The following is a 12,360-nucleotide window of genomic DNA, read 5'->3' as shown; positions in this document are numbered from 1 at the left end:
GTCAAGTATAATCCTGAAATCTCCCGTTATGAGCTCATAATTCAGCGTTACATTCTAAGTCTACGAATTTGCCAAGTTAGCCACAGAACTACTGGGCCAGCTGCACAAAAAAATGACTCGACATTTATGTAATTGCTGTTTAATGTTATTATTAATATTTTATGTAGAGAAAAGTCAAGCAAAATGACACCTTTAATTGGCTAACTAAAAAGATACAAAGATAAAAAGATATGGTACAACACCCTAGTATTACTATTTTATGCTATTTAATCATAAGAGCCTTGCACTATTCCACTCGATTCCTATATCATTCGATATAAATAAAAGGCTTATTATAGAGCAATTATTTTTTTAGTTTTGAACATTAGTTGACTAAGTAAATAAAAACAGATTTTTGAAGACCTTTTGGCAATTCTATAACAACCAAAAGATGCATGAATATAAACATGCTAAGACACTTATCAGACCTCAGGTTAACATCTTTATCTTATTCAACTAAATCAGGAACAAAAGTGTGGAATTAATGGAGTGTAAACAAAACAGATGGAGTGTAAAGAGTTAATGGGGTGTAAACAAAAACAGCTGCATCATACTGGCTCCATATAGTGAATTATGGGGCAATTTCTGATTGACAAGTTTAAGGCTGGAAATGCTACTGTGTCGACTCTCTGGTTTTGGGAAGCTGTGCCAGGATGCAAATCCTGTCACCTGTGCTGAAAGCACTATTTCAGCAAGATCTGACAAAAGGGATGATCAGAATGGCCACTATGGGTAAGGATTATTTGTGAATTGATATAGCCAACCAGATTTAACAGGTGGGAAAATGTTCTGAAGAGTGAAAGCTACTGTAATGTATAGTAATTAATGGCTTATTTACTCTACTTTCAATTAAACAGCAATATAAATGAATGCACAAAGACTGAAAAGGATGCATGGCTTGTGTTTTATTTTAACCAAATACATTAACACTAATAGGAGCAAATACATGTGATGACATTCTTATTCTTATTATATTCATCATCAGTAATAACCTTAAATATCCTGACAGCAACACAGCGTGGTGACATATTTAAAATGTCACAGAATATGAACTGGCACGTCTCTTAGTTACCCGATACACTATTACACTTAAAACTTATTCTCTTTTGCTAGAATGGTGGCTAATATGACAATATACAATTGTCCATCACTTTTTTGATTGTAAGTGCATTTCACTAGAATTTGTCAGCCAGCTGTGACTATGTGCACACGATCCAAATTCTTGTGGAACTTAATTATGTGCAACACAGGCCATAGTGCATTAATAAATAAAATGTTGAATGAAGTATTTACATTTTTCCCCTCACCTTTTTGATTCTTTGGTTTTAGAACTCTTTAATGCTAAATCAGTTCTATCAATCTGCTCTTTTCAGTTGATTTACGCAAAAATGGCAGCATCGATTAAGGCCAAGAGTTTTTTGAAAGCTCCCATGTGAAATGGTACTCACTCTCTCATATTAAAAGGATAAGTAATCATGACCGTTCCTTTCTAAGAATAAAGAACCTTATTTTTAATCAGTTGTATACATCCCTTTAGTCATGTTATCAAATGAGCCCAGGAAAACTATATGCTCTAGCAGCCATAAGGTACTCGATTCTGCTGCTGCTCAATCTATTACATGCTCACCCATATCTGGACTAAATGAATGACCTATTTTTCTTCCGTATTTAATTTTGAATCCTTTTAATTTATACCTGGTTTGAACTGAATCCTTACACCAGTGTCATTCTGTATCTTCTTAATCATTTCACCATTTCTGCCAATTACAATGCCAACAGCAAACCGAGGAACAGGAACCTTAAGGGGGGGGGGGGGGGGGGAAGGAAAGAAAAAACACCTTAAGCAAAAATACAAATATATTTCTAAAACTGAAAATAACTGGTGTACTTACATCCAAGCTGAAATCGTTTCCACCCATTCGAGATCCATATTCATTACGTTGTTCTCTAAATCCACCCTGATCTCTGATGAGTTCCATAACCATTTCTTTAGCTTGCTGCAGAAAACAAATGCAATATTAAGCCAGCAAAACACAAACAGCCACCAGAACTGCTAAAATTATTGTGTTAAACAAGAGATGAGCAATACAACTTCAAACCCAAGGTCACTGTATTTTCCACAATCCTGGTGATATTGTATTGCAATAACAAAAAGTAAACCATTCAAAGTTATTAAAATTGCAGAAATTAGCATGGTGAGGCATTGTTTGTAGCTGAAAAAAAAAAAATTTTCTTTATTGTGGAAGTGTTTCTATGAAATACCTGAAGTGTAACAGTACAAACAATGACCTTAATTATTAAAAGAAAAACAAAAATAATAATTGGGGTTTTATAAAAAATCTTATTACAGCTATACTTTTTCTTAATTACAAAAAGTGCAAAGTGAATCCAGAACAATTAATTCTGAATTGCTACTAAAAATTGGAACTACTTAATTTTTCTCACTGTGTTCTACAACTGGAGCTTTTCAAAGTTTTATCATTTAAAAACAGTTTCTGGCTTTTGCACTACCCTGTGGCATGTAACCACATTTCTCCCAGTATAATGTCATATTGTGACAGTTATCATCACAAGTTCCAAATAATTTACAACAACATACAATAATGACACATTATTCACGCTGTTTGCATAAATTAAAATAGTTTCTTTTTAAGGCAATATTCTTTACAGAATCTTATTTTTTAAAAGAAATTATAGAACTAGCAGAAACCACAACCTATTTATTAATCATAAAGTAATTCAAACCATGTCCTATTTGGATAAAGGCAAAGGCTAGCACACAAATTTTGTATACATTGATTCAAATATCTGCTGCAAGGAATATTGGGTTGTATTTAATAAGAAATGTGTTTTGGCCATTTAAATTTACCAATAGCAATGTAAAGTCTACATCTGAAAAAGCCCAGTCTTGTCCATTTTCTACTGTTATTAATTAAAGCAGCTGACACGCAATTCCTTTAAGACCCCAGACAAAAGAACCTTCTTTAGCTCTCCTGCAATTATTTTCCCGGTGTGATTATCTGTAATGTCGCTTTTCAGTTGTGGTCAATATAGTGAATAGTGAGACATATTGTATAGAAAATATGGTTAAGTAGGGGAAAATAATGCAGTGTTACTTATTTTGCTCATAACCCTCACACAACAATATGTACAGCATTTAAACATTTCACTAAAATATGTGCAGCTCACTGTCTTCTAATCTACTGTCTGAAACCTTCACTATGTACGGTCTTAATCTGTTCTATGCCTTTAGCTACACAATTGCAAATTACTTCCCTTCAATGTTCGCTCTCTGTTGTACAGTTTGCCAGACGAAAATTATGCCATGAACAACTGTTTGTAGGTCGCACTCTTTGATGTTTTGAGCTGAACCACACTGCTGTGCTGACTGATATGCTTAGGTGCTTCTTTGTATTCACACACAAGCCATTTTCAGGCGTTTAAAAAGTTAGCAGTGATTCCACCTTTAGCCAATAGCACGACAACGTAACACACAAGATATTTCTTGCATAAAGTCAAAAACTCTGAAACCAAGACAATTCCAAATAACAGAGGACCCTTATTATGAAGATTAACACCCTCCCTTTAAAAAAAAAAACACTTCTGCATCGTTACTGACTCAGTTCTATTTCTTTTACTTATAAGCTACTCTTAAAGAGAATTGTCCATCCATCCATCCATTTTCCAACCCGCTGAATCCGAACACAGGGTCACGGGGGTCTGCTGGAGCCAATCCCAGCCAACACAGGGCACAAGGCAGGAACCAATCCCGGGCAGGGTGCCAACCCACCGCAGTAAAGAGAATAGTTTGCTTTTCTATCCAACAAAAGGATTTACTACAGTACTTAGACGAGCAAACAAATGCTGTTAGGAAACCATAACACCAGTATGTCACAAGGTGAAATGTATGCTGAAGCTCTGAGTGTACAAGTTCATTGTTCACACACCAATATTCAGTCCACTGTGGAATATGGTGCCTGTTCAAAGAAAAAACTGAATCAAACTGAATTTGTGCAGATGCAAAAACATTAACTTTATAATAATTCTATTTTTGATAATGCAGTTTAAGTGTTGACATACCTTACACAATTGCAACAATTTAAGCACCCATAACTTGAGTTCAGATAAAAAGGAGGAACCATGGTATAAGAGGGAGGTCTGAGGTGTAAGAGATAAAACGGGGAGCAGGATATGGAGCAGCAGTTAAATGGAGGCAGTAAGAAAGCATCTGATCCAGATTTATCAGCAGAATAAGATCTGGTGGATTCTGGTTCAGCGTCATGCATGGTCCTAAGAATAAGGAACAAGCCACTGCAGATCAGAAGATGTGAAACACCCAAAGGCTGACTTGGACTCTGTGAAGTCATTTTATGCTATTTATTGCTCAACACTGCACTGTTTGCATTTGCTCTTGGCACCTTCCATTATTCCTACATTCCAGCAACATGAAATTAACTGGATTTTTATGTTGCCGCTTCTAAAAAATTTTTGTAATTAGCTCTCTGAGTTGTGCATGTTTGGAAGGTCGGTGATGCTGAACAGAAATGTGTAAAAGGATTTGCTTTTACTGTGGCACTTTGCCAATATGTTGCTTGTATTCATCTTTTGTCAATAGAATTTTACTCTCCACGCCTTTAGGATATTACTGGTGTCCAAAGTGAAATTTGTCTTTAAGTAGATTCATGCAATCTCTGAACCCAAAAATGTTTTATGCCTTTTATTTTCACTCACGGATCTTGTGTGGTGCTCTGTTCTACACTGGACAGGAGTATCTCAGGTGAACTTTGATTGAGGAAAGGAAAAGGAGGACTTAATAGTGGCACGCGTATTGGAAGCGCTATGTAATTTTAATTTTTTGGAACAAGCCTATAGGATTGTGCAAGTTCCAACTTTTATCCCAGTACCAAGGATATTACAAAAATGTAGATAATGACAATGTCACAGCAGTATACCACCTATCCTCTAAGGAAAACTTACCTGAACCTTGTAAGGGTCTCCTGAAATTCTCAATGGTTTATCTGCACCTGTATTTTGAGGTCCATCCTGAATCATGACCATCTTTACTCCTGCACGTTCCTGTTTGAGAAAAGTAACATTAACTCATTCTATACTTAAACTTCTGAGCCATTTCTCAACAGTTTTCGGCTCAGGAACTGACAAGTTATCTTAATATGGTCCTCATTCATAAATCAGGACAACTCAGTAATTTCCTAGTCTAACTGTATAAATGTATCAATAAAAGGCAATGGTTTTTCTGAAAGGTGTGCAAAAGGTCCATGCAATAATTCAATAACATTCAGATCTGATCAGAGTATCAACACTTGACCCAGGAGTACTCAAACACGTTGCTTACCTGCAATTGCTTTATGGTTTCTCCACCCTTTCCAATTACCAAACCAGCTTTACTAGCAGGAATTATAATTTCTTGAACTGACATTCCTGGACCATCTGAATGGTGAAAGACTGGTGCAGGACGTCCCTTTTCAACAATTTCAGTTAACAGCCTTTTTGCAGACCTAGGGGAAAAACAGTGGTACTGACGTTGTATTTCCTATTGATAACCAATAATGAATGCTACAAAGAGCACAGTTATTTTAAACACTAACATGCTTTATTTAAAATAATTTAGCAAATGGTAACAGAGTGATACTGCTAAAGCATTTTATCCTGTCAACAAAATTTGCTCAACATGAGTAAAAGGAAACTTAACTTCAAAATGTACATCAGCAATTATTTAGGATACTTACTGAATGGAATCTGGTGATCCTGTCAGCGTAACAGATCTTTCAGGCAAACCGCCACTATCTAAATATTAAGAACATTTTGTATTTGTAACATCAAATAACATGCATCTCTGCTAAAAATTTCCCCCCAAAAAACACTGAACAGACTTCCATGCTTCATAAGAATGTCAGTATTTCATTTAAATAAAAAGCATGAAATCTAATTTTTCCAATTTTTTTCACTTAGAGGATCTGTACAAAAACTTTTTAAAAACTTGGCAGGATATTAACATTTTAGAATAAGCACTTGCATTTTTATTCTATTTACTTTTATTCATTTGTTTATTTAAATATTTTTAAAATTAATTTTGTTAAGCTTGACCTGCTTGTATAGATTATTAATGTTAAAAAAAAAAAAGCATAAAATCAAGTGCTCAGTAACAGTTACATTAGAAGAAAATGAGTTAATCATTTTTGGTTTATAACTGATACATATGGCTGCAGGACTAATGACCAGAAAACCATCCACAAACATCAGAACCCCTTAGCCACTCATGCACAAAGTGTCATGTTGGCAGGACATCGCCATATATCAAAATTGTTTGTGTATGTTGCAGTAAACTCACAAGTCAATTAAAAGCAATCATAGTATTTTTACATACCCAAAGAGGTCTTGCTTTATATAAATAACAAGTTCCCATGTGTGTTTTCTTTCATTAGCAAATATGCTATTTGCACACACATATGCAAGAGACAAGCAGCACATCACACCTAAGTGAACCTCTCATCAAACATCCAACCTGTGTTGAGCCACATACAGAGAAAGGCTCATTACCATAGTACAGCCAAGGTTCAGAGCATTCCAATTATACAATACTGTGCAAAAGTTTTAGGCAGGTCTGAAAAAATGCTGTAAATAATGCTTTCAAAAATGGAAGTGTTAATCATTTTTTTTCATCAATCAACAAAATGCAGTGAATGAACAAAAGAGAAATCTAAATCAATATTTGGTGTGACCACCCTTTGCCTTCCAAACAGCATCAATTCTTCTAGGTACACTTGGCAGTTTTTGAAGGAACTCTGCTGGTAGGTTGTTCCAAACATCTTGGAGAACCACCCACAGATCTTCTGTGGATGTAGGCTTCCTCACATCCTTCTGTCTCTTCATGTAATCCCAGACACACTCTATGTTGAGATCAGGGCTCTGTGGGGGCCATACCATCACTTCCAGGACTTCTTGTTCTTTACGCTGAAGATAGTTCTTAATGACTTTGGCTGTATGTTTTGGGGTCGTTTGGCTGTATAAATTTGGGGCCAATCATACGCCTCCCTGATGGTATTGCATGATGGATAACTATCTGCCTGTATTTCTCAGCATTGAGAACCCCATTTATCCTGACCAAATCTCCAACTCCATTTGCAGAAATGCAGCCCCAAACGTTCAAGGAACCTCCACCATGCTTCACTGTTGCCTGCAGACATTCATTATTGTACCACTCTCCAGCCCTTCGACGAACACACTGCCTTCTGCTACAGCAAAATATTTCAAATTTTGACTCATCAGTCCAGAGCACCTGCTGCCATTTTTCTGCACCCCAGTTCCTATGTTTTCGTGCATACTTGAGTCGTTTGGCCTTGTTTCCACGTCGGAGGTATGGCTTTTTGGCTGCATCTCTTCCATGAAGACCACTTCTGGCCAGACTTCTCCGGACAGTAGATGGGTGTACCTGGGTCCCACTGGTTTCTGCCAGTTCTGAGCTGATGGCACTGCTGGACATCTTCAGATTTCGAAGGGTAATAAGCTTTAAGTGTCTTTCATCTGCTGCACTAAGTTTCCTTGGCCGACCACTGCGTCTACGATCCTCAACGTTGCCCGTTTCTTTGTGCTTCTTCAAAAGAGCTTGAACAGCACATCTTGAAACCCCAGTCTGCTTTGAAATCCTTGTCTGGGAGAGACCTTGCTGATGCAGTATAACTACCTTGTGTCTTGTTGCTGTGCTCAATCTTGCCATGACATGAAACGGTCTTCCACAACCTCACCTTGGTAGCAGAGTTTGGCTGTTCCTCACCCAGTTTTAAACCTCCTACACAGCTGTTTCTGTTTCAGTTAATGACTGTGTTTCAACCTACGTGTGACATTGACGATCATTAGCACCTGTTTGGTATAATTGTAGGATTATAGTCAGGTATATGATCAACCAAAATCCCTGATTTTGTGCAAGTGTACCTATAAGAATTGATGCTGGTTTGAAGGCAAAAGGTAGTAACACCAAATATTGATTTGATTTAAATTTTTCTTTTGTTCGCTCACTTTGCATTTTGTAAATTAACAATAAACAATCATTTATATTTCTGAAAGCATTCTTTGTTTACAGCATTTTTTCACACCTGCCTAAAACTTTTGCACAGTACTGTACATATTTACTATAACTGGTCATTCATATTATGCTACTGTGCATAAAAGGTTAAGAAATAAACAGGGTGTAGACGTCTCTCTTTTATACACCGTTATGTACAAATTTCTGCAAAAGGACATGGACAGCATTTGAGTGATAGGCATCAAGACTTCGTTTGTACTAGAGTAATGACTTTTGCAAGCAAAACAAAAAAAAAAACATAAAAAAAAAAAAACATGGTTGAGAAATCCAGAATGTTGAGATACGGATTATAAAGACCTTCAGCCTCAGTTTTGGCTCTACTAAGAACGACACGTTTGCTGAAGAACTCGATGCCACACTTTTAGGAAATATTTAGTATCTTGCATAACAGTGTCTTAAAACAAGTATTGCCCTTTATTAATATATACACACACACAGTGGGTATAGAAAAGAATCAATCCCTTCAAAATATTCCCATTTTTGTTGCTTTACAGCCTTAAATGAAAACATACAATCCAATATTTTTTCCAGCTTTACTTACTCAATGCAATGTACAACATCACAAGTGAAAGATATCACAGCTACAGTTCATAAGAATTTAAAAAAAATAAATATTGAGTATAATAATAATAATAATTCATTACATTTATAAAGGACCCCCCCTAAACAATATTTGTAAACTCAATCAGGTGTAAGTAACCACCAGTGTTTGGTACTACTAGGACCCTTCCTGGATCAGGCCATCCCTCCAAACTGGATGGAAGAGCAAGGAGGAAACTGGTAAGTAAGGCTACCAAGAGGCCAATGGCCACTTTGAAGAAGTTACAGGATTTTAATGCAAAGAGTGGTCACTGTGTGCATGTGACAACAATTTCACAAGCGATCCACTATTGTGGCTTATTCGGGAGGGTTGCAAAGAAAAAGCCACTTCTCAAGAAAGGCCACATTAAGGTTTCTTTGAGCTTTGCCAGAATGCACCTTGAATTATTGACCTACTGTATGCAAACGTTAAAGACGCATACAGAGCCACCCCGCTGCCTGTGCTTGGGAAAGCAGATCATAATCTGGTTCTGCTTCAGCCTCACTACAAACCAAGAGTGAGAGAGCTACCTACAACCACACGCTCATTCAGGAAGTGGTGTCCTGAGGCAGAGCAGGCTCTGAGAGAATGCTTTGGAATCACGGACTGGGATATTGTGAATTTCCCATTGGGATTAGAGAGAAAAGCCAAGCAAAATGACACCTTTTATTGGCTAACTAAAAAGATTACAATATGCAAGCTTTCGAGGCAACTCAGGCCCCTTCTTCAGGCATATTGTAATCTTTTTAGTTAGCCAATAAAAGGTGTCATTTTGCTTGGCTTTTCTCTACATTCACAATGGCTAACACATCAGTAGGTGGCGCCCAAATAACACAACGTACTGCACCGTGGCGCCCGCCCCAGAGTCAAACGCAGCGGCTTCCCAGAGTCAGTAGGTGGCGCCCAAACATCACAACCTGTACAGTCGTGGATACAAACAATGAACGAAGGCACCCACACAAAGAAACCGCTTTAGTTCAAATAGTGTTATTGAATTAAATGGAAACTTTACCATGCCTACGACCTGTGAACTACACCTGAGGTAAAGCGTGCACGCCAGGTTGTATAGCCACCCGGACGCGACCGCCCTCACCACCGCATATACCCTCCATGATATTTCATCACGCAGCGGCTTCCCACTGAGGCGCATATTGCGCCGTGGTGCACGCCCCAGAGTCAAACGCAGCGGCTTCCCAGAGTCAGTAGGTGGCGCCCAAACAACACAACCTGTTCACTACACTTGCTCTAATCCACTGTGCCAGTAATATAGTTCACATAATGGTCACAGACTCAAACCCAGCGGCTTCCTCGACTCAGTGGCTGGCACACGAACACCACAACCTGTAAACTAAACTTGCTGTGCTCCACTCTGCCAGCAGTCGGTGTCAGCAAAGGCAACAGAATCACGTCTCCACAAAACGAAACTGCTTTAGTACAGATATGCTTATTGAATTAAATGACATTTCCCCAGACGCACCCACCCTCCATGATATGTCATCCATCCAAACATCGGACGGAACAGAAACTGATTGCCATTCTTGGATTTCCGATTCGCTAGCGAATCACGGGCTTACTTGTACCAGCATAGGAGAGAGTTTCCCCCAACCCACCAATTACAGCAGCGCAGGTGAGCAGAGGGCGGAGGAGACTTTGTGCCAGCAAAGCAGTGGGTCCAGATGGAGTATCGCCACGACTGCTGAAGGCCTGTGTACTGGAGCTGGGGAGTCCTCTACAGCGCATCTTCAACCTGAGCCTGGAACAGGGGAGAGTCCCAAGGCTTTGGAAAACATCTTGCATCACCCAAAAGTATCACGTCCTTGTGAGCTTAATGACTTCTGGCCTGTCGCTCTGACGTTACATGTGATGAAGACCATGGAGTGGCTGCTGCTTCACCACCTAAGGCCACAGGTCTGCCATGCCCTCGAACCTCTGCAGTTCGCATACCAAGAGAAGGTGGGAGCGGAGGATGCCATCATCTACATGCTACACCGATCCCTCTCCCACTTGGACAGAGGCAGTGGTGCTGTAAGAATTATGTTTCTGGACTTCTCTAGTGCCTTCAACACCATCCAACCTTGGCTCCTTAGGGACAAGCTGACAGAGATGGGAATAGATTCATACCTGGTGGCATGGATCGTGGACTATCTTACAGACAGACCTCAGTATGTACGTCTCGGGAACTGCAGGTCTGACACTGTGGTCAGCAACACAGGAGCGCTGCAGGGGACTGTACTTTCTCCGGTCCTGTTCAGCCTATATAGATCGGACTTCCAATACAACTCGGAGTCCTGCCACGTGCAAATGTTTGCTGATGACAGTGCTATTGTGGGCTGCATCAGGAATGGGCAGGAAGAGGAGTATAGGGACCTAATCAAGGACTTTGTTAAATGGTGCGACTCAAACCACCTACAACTGAACACCAGCAAAACCAAGGAGCTGGTGGTGGATTTTAGGAGGACCAGGCCCCTCATGGACCCCATGATCATCAGAGGTGAGTGTGCAGAGGGTGCAAACCTATAAATACCTGGGAGTGCAGCTGGATGATAAATTGGACTGGATTGTCTATACTGATGCTCTGTGTAAGAAAGGACAGAGCTGGTTATACTTTCTTAGAAGGCTGGCGGCCTTCAATATCTGCAATAAGATGCTGCAGATGTTCTATCAGACGGTTGTGGCGAGCGCCCTCTTCTACACGGTGGTGTGCTGGGGAGGCAGCATAAAGAAGAGGGACGCCTCAAGCCTGGACAAACTGGTGAGGAAGGCAGGCTCTATTGTAGGCACGGAGCGGGACAGTTTGACATCCATGGCAGAGCGACGGGCACTGAGCAGGCTCCTGTCAATAATGGAGAATCTACTGCATCCACTAAACAGTGTCATCTTCAGACAGAGGAGCAGCTTCAGCGACAGACTGCTGTCAATGTCCTGCTCCACTGAGACTGAGGAGATCGTCCCCCCCCAACACTATGCGACTCTTCAATTCCACCCAGCGGGGTGGACGTTAAAATTATACAAAGTTATTGTCTGTCTGTATACCTGCATTGTTATCACTCTTTAATTTAATATTGTTCTTTATCAGTATGCTGCTGCTGGAGTATGTGAATTTCCCCTTGGGATTAATAAAGCATTTATCTATCTATTCTGATGCCAAGTGGAAAAAGATCTTCTGGTCAGATGAGACCAAAATCGAATTATTTGGCCTCAATACCAAGTGGTACACCTAGCGGAAATCGAATGCAGCTCACCATACACAACACACCATACCTACAGTAAAGCATGGAGGTCTCAGCATCCCGTTGTGGGGGTGTTTCTCTGCCACAGGGTCTGGGGCTCTCGTTAGGGTAGAAGGAAAAATGGAAGGGGCAAAATATTGTCAAATTCTTGAGGAAAACCTGCTATCCTCTACCAGAAAGTTGAAGATGGGCAGAATGTTCACCTTTCAACACAACGACCCGAAGCACACAGCAAAATTGATCACACAGTGGCTGAAGGAGAAAAGAGTGAATGCCCTCATGTGGCCCAGTCACAGCTCAGACCTAAATCCCATTGAAAATCTGTGGAAAGATTAAGATAGCAGTCCACCAACGCTCACCACCCAATTTGACCAAACTTGAAGAGTTCTGTAAAGAAGAGTGGGCAAATA

At 39.7% G+C, this 12,360-nt stretch overlaps 1 protein-coding gene across 5 annotated transcripts in view; it reads right to left on the bottom strand.

Moving 5' to 3' along the window:
- fubp1 (far upstream element (FUSE) binding protein 1) overlaps positions 1–12,360 on the bottom strand; it is a 59,578-nt gene that overhangs the window by 34,688 nt on the left and 12,530 nt on the right. For all 5 annotated transcript variants that reach the window (XR_007936120.1, XM_028811183.2, XM_028811184.2 and 2 more), the window contains 5 exons: positions 5,787–5,844; positions 5,393–5,555; positions 5,017–5,115; positions 1,932–2,036; positions 1,735–1,837 (listed from right to left, as the gene is read on the bottom strand). Coding sequence is in view for 4 of the 5 variants with exons in the window: in XM_028811183.2 (XP_028667016.1) it covers positions 1,735–1,837; positions 1,932–2,036; positions 5,017–5,115; positions 5,393–5,555; positions 5,787–5,844 (528 nt within the window). In the remaining variant the exon portion in view is untranslated. The remainder of the gene's footprint in view (positions 1–1,734; positions 1,838–1,931; positions 2,037–5,016; positions 5,116–5,392; positions 5,556–5,786; positions 5,845–12,360) is intronic.

Source organism: Erpetoichthys calabaricus, chromosome 10 (assembly GCF_900747795.2).
Source record: "Erpetoichthys calabaricus chromosome 10, fErpCal1.3, whole genome shotgun sequence".
In the NCBI taxonomy this organism is placed as follows: Eukaryota; Metazoa; Chordata; class Cladistia; order Polypteriformes; family Polypteridae; genus Erpetoichthys; species Erpetoichthys calabaricus.
This window is presented reverse-complemented; position numbering and strand designations above follow the sequence as displayed.